The following is a 9014-nucleotide window of genomic DNA, read 5'->3' on the forward strand; positions in this document are numbered from 1 at the left end:
GCAGTTTAGAAAGCCACAACTTGCACCACCACTCCTCTAAATTCATAGCCATTGGCTTGTCACAAGGCAAGCACAGCCTTTTCTTTCCCAAGCTTTTATTGGCGCTGACGTGAGACACAGAGTTTGCTGTCTATTCACACCCTGAGCACCTTCCTCTCCACGTGTGTGTACATCAGTAGAGGCGAAAATGTCCACGGCAGAACACTGCCTTCAGAAGTAAGCTACCTGGAGGGGAGCGGAGGCGTGTCTCTTAATGCCTTGTTTTGACTTTTGATGAGTTAAATCACAGGCTGAGTGGGAAAGAAAACTTAAGCATTAAGTAAGCTCTCTGTGACTATTCCAGCTGCGTGACTTTTTTTTTTTTTTTTTTTTTTTTTTTCAGAAAACATTGTCATCTGCTTTTCAGTACCATCAACTCTTTAATAAATTCAGAAAGCAACATGTATTTTGAAAATCTCCAGGACACCTCAAAAAAGACCAAGTCAGCTTAATCTTAGTTCGAACTCCTGCATTAAAAAAAAAAAAAAAAAAAAAAAAAAAAAGAGCCTATTACTGATGCAATATTTAAACACAACAGGAGGAGCTATTGGGTCAAAATAGCTGCTACAATCATCCTTTTAAAGCTCTCTGCTTTAAAATCCTTGCTGAGTTCTCAACGATAAAGAGGCCTTTACTATTTGAAATAGGCTGTATAAAAAACAGAGGATCTTTATCTCTTCTAATTAAATAAGTTTTATCTGATAAAAAAAAGCAAAAGCAGAAAAAAAAAAGATTGCAAAGCGGACTGCAATATAGTTTTCATAGTTTTTAAGGAACTGCTTTGAATTTAAAACTTTAAACTGCTGGATATCACCAAGCACCCAGTTCTTGCAGGCACTGCAGATTTATAAAAGCCATTTAATCTATCAGCTCTGACTCAAGATTGATACATTTAATGGATACATTTAATATATACATTTGCTTAGAGCAGCCAAAATGATGTAAATCCAATTCTAGGAGATTTAAATGTCCTAAAAGAGTTTTGCGCTGGCTTCACCAAAACCACCTAAGATTTACCTGTGTTTACTAAACACATGAACTTACACGTAGACCAGGCTCAGATGTACACATTTTCTTTTTGAAAAAGAACATTTAAAGCCTTTCTTAATCAGTGTTACAGAGCAGAATTCTGATTTTGTTTCAGCTTCAAATATGAAAATGTTTATACTTTGCTGCAACATAAATCAATGGAGATAATTATCAAAATATTCATATTTATCACATGAAACATTAGCGTGGATTTTAAAGAACCGTGGTTTTGTTTCATTAGATGACAACTTACAGACAGGGGTATTGAGCAGAACGCCTTACACTGTACGTCTCCACAGCTCACGTCATCTCTTGCATTGAAAAGTAAGCGCTCTGCAAACATTTACTCTTTTGGTATGCTGCATACGTTGGGATAGCTTGAGCTTGACTAAAAGTTTGCTACTGTAAAGAGAACAGCCAAGCTGCTTAAAGCATATTCGAGAAGCTGTGTTTTACCCTGCTGCTAGTATTTTTCTATCAGGATTTGAAGACTGTTCTCATATGGCTAAAAAAACTAGCATGGCCTGCCATTTTAGTTTCTTGACTGATGTTTACAGCTCATGTTGTGACCAATGGCTCAGAAAGTGGGTAAGCAGAGGCTAAAACCCCTTTTAAGAAACGTCCGGGCACAAACGGCACCACGTGACATCTTCGGCACCTACTTCTAAACGGGTAGGATTCGGAGAGAAAGGAGAGATTGGATGTGAATGAAACCCTCAGGCGCTTCTAGAGCTTGGTCTGTCCCAGAAATGCTATCATGGTTTGCTGCGATAGTGGGCAGACCAGACTCGGTGACTCAGATGGCCCTTTTCGCTCTTGTGTTGTTCCGTCTAACCCTAGTAGCAAGGGCAGTATCACAAATAAATTAATCGTTAAGAGCTAGAACCCGTCATTCCTTCTAACCTGACAACATGCTTGAAAATAACACCGAGTGGTTCCACTAAAGTCAATCAATAAAATGTTTTGGTTTTTTTCAGGCAGATCTTCAAAGATACCGGGGATCTAAAGGTGCAAATTGACATCTGAAGTATCCTGCTAGGAGCTACACCTCACCGCCTTTAGCGAAAGCGAGCTGCCTGGATGCCGCAGAGGTTCTGTAAGCACGTACCTTCATCGGACATTTCCTGGTGCCTCCAGCGCTCTGGTCCCAGGTGACTTACGTTGGCCCGCTGCACTGCTGAGTAACTTACCAGCTGGATGGTTTGCAGGCAAAAGTATAGGGTTAAGGAGGTCGGGCCTCAAATGTGCATCAAACAGCTTCTCTTCCAGTGCCATGAGGTTGCTGGTTTCTTAAAAAAGGCTTACAAACTCAAAAAAATCCGCCCTGCGCGCCCTTCCGTACCATTGCTCTTAATGAAACTTGCTTACCTCTTGAGTCTGTACATTTTTATTTGATTTTACTAAAAAGCAAGTTATTTCGTTTGGCAGGATCTACATACTCGCAACTTTTTGCTGAAAAGACATATTACAACGGCATGTTTTAAATCAAGAGCATCTCAAGCAGAACAACAAAAGGGGAAAAAAAAGTGCTTTAACATTGTTGTCAAATATTTATTAAAACAACACACGAACTTTTTTCACCCAAACAGTGATTCTGCCTGCAGTATCTGTAACCCAGTAGCCACGTTACCCCAACTCGACAGTTAAATAGCAGTGAGTCTGAAAACCCAAACAATCCTCCCCCTCCTTCCCACTAGGCACTTTTGCTATTGTCTGGGAGCACAAATAATTTTATTAATAGCTTAGCTAGCAAAAGTACAAAGGCACCGACAAGAAATGTGTCACTGTGCTGGCACAGACAAAACCTTTTTGTCTGCTTTAGAGAAACGCTCCTAGAAACCAGTTTGGGGATCTGAAACTACAATCGCCGCTAGGACTCCTTCTTCTTACTATGAAGATCTGCATCAGCATTCTCAGGATCTGACATCAGCCTTTTTTGGCTGGCTCGTGGGGTTACGATAGCTCAGAGTCACAGACAAGCAAGCCTGGAAGAGCACGAATCCTGCCAGAATAGCGCCCGTCTTCCGAAACGCGAGTGGGAATCACAGCTTTAAGTCACGTAGCAGAACAATGTTTAACGCGCGTAGAATACATACCGTTAACAAAAGGTTAGGAAAGGTAATTAAGAGGGCCAGAGGTCTCGCCCCGAAGGGGAGCAGCAGCACCACGAGCGATTTAAGCCTCCGTCGACACGCGAGTCCGGAGGTGGCTGGCGAGCACCACGCTCGCTCCGCGTCGGCGGCAGGTGAGCCGCAGCGGAACGGGCGATCCCTAAACCGACGGAGCGCGAGAAAGCGCGCCTCGCTTCGTAAGCGAAGACGAACGACGTTAACGGGAGGGTGGCAACTTCTTTAAATCCGGGCTATCGGCTTCGCCGTACCCCTGACCTCCCGGCGCGATTCGCTTAGGAAGTCGGCTAGAATAAATAAGTTTTGCCGGGACGAAGGACGACGTCTTCGCTCGAGGAGGATGCTCCTTCCAGGGGGAGCCCGGGGCTGCTCCCTCCGGCGCCTCCCGGGCCCGGGGGCCGTCCGGAGCCCCCTCAGGCCCGGAGATAGTCGTTCTTGAGGCGGCTGAGGCGGGCGCCGTGGCTGCGGACGGTGAGGGCGAGGAGGTCGTGCTTGTCCCGCAGCCCGCTGGAGATGTGCCGGGTCTCCCGCAGCAAGGCGCGGGCGTGCAGCAGCAACCCCAAAAAGCTGTCGCCCAGGCGGGCCTCCTCCCGGCCCCCTTGCTCCTGCCCCTGCCGGAATTTGCCCTCCAGCTCGCTCAGCGATCGGTCCGAGCTGGAGTAGGCGTCGCTGATCTGGGCGGATTCGCGGCGCAGGTAGGTGCTGTAGCTCTCCTCCCCGTCCAGGTCGTAGGAGATGCTTTTGCCGATGCCCTCCAGCACCCGGCCCGCGTCCTCCACCTGCCGGCCCAGCACCGTCAGCTCCTCCCGCAGGCTCAGCCCGGCGGCGCCGCCGCCGCCGCCGCCGCCGCCGCCTCCTCCGCCCGCCGCCCCGCACCGCCGCTGCTCGCTCACCCTGAAGAGCAACTGGCACCGCTCGGGGTCGTCGTTCTCCTCGTAGTCCCCGTCGGGGACGAAATAGTGGTGCAGGCTCCCGTTAGACATCTCGGGGTACAGCGGGCCTTCGAAGTACCCGCGGCACAGCCCGCACACCCAGCCCAACCACAGCACCCGCACCGCCGCCCGCATGCCTGGGGGCAGCCTCAGGGCCGGCCGCAGCCGCGCTCCCCCCGCCCCATGGAGCTCTTTTTCCCGGCCCCCGGGCACCCAGAGCCTCCGGTCGAGCGGCCGGCGGCGCTCTGGGGCCGGGGGGCCGGCGCAACCGCTTTTAAAAACCGGAGGAGGAAGCGGCCCCCGCGCCGGGCCGGGCCGTCCCCGTCCCCGTCCTTCCCCGTCCCCCCCCTCCAAACCCGCCCCGGGCATCGGTCGGCGGGTACCGCCCCCGGGCACCGGCCTCCCGCCGCCCCTTCCCCGGGCGGAGCTCCTCTCCCCTCGTACTAAACGCACCCCCCAAGCCTGGAATTGCTCAGCTTTTCTCGTTTTCCCGTCAGAAACGACCGCTTTGAGGAATTGTCTGCGTTTCAGAGCGGTGCCCCCCCCCCCCCCCCCCCCCAACTCGGGTACAGGCGGGGTGCGGGGCGGAGGGAGCCCTCGAAGCCCCAAACGGGCTCCGGGCATCGCGCTTGGCCACCCGTTAAAAACCTCGCGGGGTCAAGTATAAGGTGTAACGCAATAAAGCCGGTAGGGTGAAGGTGGGGGGAAGGAAACTCAAAATCGGTTCTCAAATAACACGTCAGATGCATCTGATGAAAACCCCAATACGGTTCGTCCTGCGGGGCTGACTATGTCGAATTTTAAGCGTCTCTCTTTCATGAAACAACGTTCTGCGTGGAGCCGGTGGCTGGGTGACAGCAGGGTCGAACCTTGCGCGTAACTGGTATAAATCTGTCCTTACTGTTTCTGACTTGTTAAATCAAGGTGAGATCACGAAAAGAAAGGGTCCGTAAAGTTACCAGCAGCTCCTTTCACATCCTCTTTCCCCTTGCATGGAAAAAAATCACCAGCTAGCAGAGATTATACCAAATCCCACGGTCATCCGGAGTTAAAACTCCCACCGCTGTTCGGGAGGGCTTTGCGTGCAATAATATTTGTATCGCCTCTTCAGTGTAAATATCTTAGCTATCATCCTGATACTTTCTGCATGTTGTAAGTAACTATGGGGCTTACAGCTAACTTTAGTGGGAAATAGGCCAGACGCTTATGTTGTCTCTCTGCTTTTTTCACTGTTACACCCGGCACTGTAGATCAGAGCCTTATGGGGCTCAGGGAACTTTGGCTCTACCACTTCTTACGCTGCCATGACTTTAGCCCCCTGCGTTTCAAACGCAGAGTCTCGAGCCCTTGCCTCTCGGCTCCTTTCTTCTGTAATCATAAACTATCCTCCCTCTGGGCGCAAGAGAAGCAAATACCTGCTGTAGAGACCAGCTCAAGCCTGCCGAGCTCCACGAGCTGCTTCTTTCTTTGCTCGCGGTTCCTTGAGAGGCTCCAGCGAGGCCCCTTTCTCCGTCTACCTGGCTTTGGTGGCCGGATGCTGATTCCGTTCCCAGGTGCCCCCGCTACCAGTGGGTAAGGTCGGTAAGTTCCTGGGAGCTCAGTGATGGGCTTAACGACGTGGCCAGGCCCTTTAGGGTACGACACAGCAGCGCCGTATGCGCGTTCTCGCTGTCAGTGTGGCCTTTAATACTGAATGATAACCTGCGCTATCGGCGTTCCCAGCTGTTGACTTTAGAGCCCGCTGAAGCGCTTTACGTAAGCGCGGGGGGCTCATAAGACTGACAAACACCAAGAAACAAGAGCGAAAAGTAAACCAACCAGTCGGCCAACCAACAAAAACCTGTCCTGGAGACAGCAAGGGTAGTAGCTGAACCGTTCACTTACTGAATTGCTTCAAGGAGACTTTCCAAGTCTCAGAGTCAGTTAAGACCAGGCGCACATACACCTCAAGGTGAGCAATGTTTGCAGAGTCCAGGCAACTTCTTTTGCATGGCTGAAAACCCAGGCCAGACAAGCCATCCAAAGAGAAACACTCCGCACATTTGGAAACGTTTTAAATTTGTAATTAAGTTCAGAAAACACTCATATAAATAGGCTGGATTAGGCTAAGCTTTTGTGCTTCAGCTTTCTATAAAAGGTTTAAAGCTTATTCAACTGAGCCTGCTTGGCGTTTGTCCTTGGTCCGTGTTTGCCAACAGGGGCTCTTTCAAACAATTTTATTCCCAGGATGCTCTTCTTTCACCTAATATTTTATTTGGTTCCCAATTCTTTGCCAGCCGTAGTACTTTATCTACATAAGTTTCCACCCAGGCTGGTGTTACTGCCAGTTGACTGGTTTGGCTGATACTTGGGTTGTGGTGGACTCCACTTTTGAGGTCTCTTCATGGAAGTACCGCGCTGTAAATCACTCCGCTATAGCTTTGTCAGCATGGTTGTGCTTTCACCAGTGCCACAGTGGGTAAGAAATGCAGCCTTAGTAAATACTTTTTCTCCGTCTCTTCATACATTAAGAGACTAAGAGGTGTCTGTTGCTCCCTGCTGCAGCTGCCGACTCCCGGCCACTGCTGTTTTCAATCCAACGTGCATTTTCCAAGTTTTATTTAAATTTAACATCAAAATAGTCTCTCCCCAAGTAACCCACTTGGAATGTCTGCTTCTGAGGGAAGTCTGCAATACGGGATCTGCAGCCTTGGTGACTCAGTGGGCAAAGCTCTGGTAAAAGCTGGAACTTGCTGAAAGATACGCAACAACCTGATCCAAGGCGATACCTCTCGTGGCTCAGGATTACAATGCAACAGAACCCCAAGTTTTAACTGAAAAGTGTCAAACAATGGAAAAGATTTAGGCTCACACTGACAGAACAATACTGTGCGTGACTAGCCGTTATTCATTCCAAAATCACAACTAAAAGACAAAAATCTTAAGACTGCAGTGAGATAATCTAATATGAATACCCTTAAACTGTCCATCAAACCATGTGCATACGAATGACAATCAGATTTTTTTTTTTTTTTTTTTCCCCGAAAGACGCACACCGAAAGTAACGATTACCTTTATCCATCAAGACCTGGGTTGAAGGGTCAGACATTTCCATCACAGTTAACGGCAACAGGAACACCACAGAAACGGCTGAAACAACAACATAAAAATCAGTGTCAATGTAGAGTTTTCAAAAGTAATTTCTGGCATTATCTGGAAGGCATGGAGGGCAATAAAACCAAAGGAGGGCAGAAGGGAATTTCTCAGGAATACGAGAAACGCGGGGTGGAGAGAACCAGGGAGGAGAGCAAGCTGTTTTCTGCCGAACGCTGTATTTTCTGCTGGGAACCCATAGGGGTAGTTGTATGAGATCGGATATCTGGGGAGCTCTTGGGATGCATCCAAGAAACAGCTGCTCCTTGTGGCATGCTCCCATGAAGGCCCTCATTGAAATCCTGGCATTGTCAAAAGGCCCATTGATTTCAGCATGACAGCGTTTTACCCTCCGTGCCTGCTCAAGCATTTAAAAATCCCTTTTGCATAAAATGAGGAAAAAGTACTGGAAACAAGAATAAAGCAGCATACCGATACTGTCTTTTTACAAATACTTGGCGTGATACACTCTGCTGTGGTAAAGCCATTGTTTTCCCACCCAACAGCATCAGGTTTATAGCACCGTAAAGAACTGCAGAATTTACTCCGCATAACCTCTTAGGCAACTACACCAAAATCAGCCTGCAGTCCAGAAATTGCCTATAAAGTGATGGCAAATAGGCAGCTCGGCACTGGATTTCGGGTGGCGCTTGCATAACCTTCCTCTGCAAGCAGTGCTTCCTCCTTGGTTCTTGGCGCACACGTGCTTGCTATTTCTGTCGCAGATCACGGTGAACTTTGCAGCATCAGAATGTTTCAGATGTAAATGGCCATTAATTTGGAGAACAGATATATGTTATATGGTCCTAAAGGCCCCACAGGCTTTAGGGTATAAATGTTGTTTTCTGACTACTGGCTTCTGTTTTCCTGCTGTGAAATGTTCTATAGCTTTACATAAAGATACCTTGTTTAAACATGAGACTAACAAGTACGTGTGTGTCATTTCTAATTGTAGGGTGCAGCGCTAAATGCTTAAATGGCATCAAGTGAGGTGGGCATGAAATAGCCCGTGAAAGAATAATGCCGTTTTTTTGTAGGAAATTTGCCGTAAGAACGTAGCAGAAATTCTGCAGAATAAAAAAAGATTTGTAGAATGAGACTTTTATAATGCACCTAATATTCATTATAACTTTGGAATTCAACAGAAATTAGGAATGAATATGCTGAGGGACGAACCGTACTGAATATTCCAGGACCAGCATGCTTATCTGCGGTTACACTGAAATTTTGAAGGTCTCAGAAAGGTGCATTTAATTCAGAAGTGGAACAGCCGAACAAGAGATTTCTCAAATACAGCTTTGTTGTCAGCTTATGTTTAAGGCTGACAGATTCTGATAACACTTTTCTTCTTCACAGAATTCAGGCTGAAACCACGGCTGTGTCTGAGCATAGAGTCCTTTAGCACTGGCTCCTCTTGGATAAGCAACACAGAAAACAGAATTCCAAATCCACGAGTAGTTGTAGGAAGTATTGGGTATGAGGCTGAACGTGAATACGACTAACAGAAAGGGTCTGTCAGGCTGGTTGTCTCAGAAGAACATGCAATTAGTATTGAATCTACTTCAACCTTAGCCAACACCAAAATGAGCTCAACCTTGGCACAAAAATACAGAAAGAGATTTTACCACAGCCCCTCTCTGTAGTGGGTGCTGGTTTCCTTTATGTAAATATAATTTGCTTAAAGCAGAAAATCGAGGATGTGCTCAGGTTATCTTGGAAAAGAGAACTGATGCATCTGCATGCTTCCTAAGAA

The 9014-nt window shown here is 47.8% G+C and overlaps 1 protein-coding gene across 1 annotated transcript; it reads right to left on the bottom strand.

Annotated features, from left to right (window-relative positions):
- Positions 1-2445: 2445 nt before the first annotated feature.
- On the bottom strand, positions 2446-4349 carry FIBIN (fin bud initiation factor homolog). Its single transcript, XM_049820666.1, has one exon. The coding sequence runs from the start codon at positions 4262-4264 to the stop codon at positions 3611-3613; it is 654 nt and encodes a 217-aa protein (XP_049676623.1). The 5' UTR covers positions 4265-4349; the 3' UTR covers positions 2446-3610.
- Between the last annotated feature and the right edge of the window lie 4665 nt (positions 4350-9014).

The sequence above is a fragment of the Accipiter gentilis genome, chromosome 17 (genome assembly GCF_929443795.1).
Source record: "Accipiter gentilis chromosome 17, bAccGen1.1, whole genome shotgun sequence".
In the NCBI taxonomy this organism is placed as follows: domain Eukaryota; kingdom Metazoa; phylum Chordata; class Aves; order Accipitriformes; family Accipitridae; genus Astur; species Astur gentilis.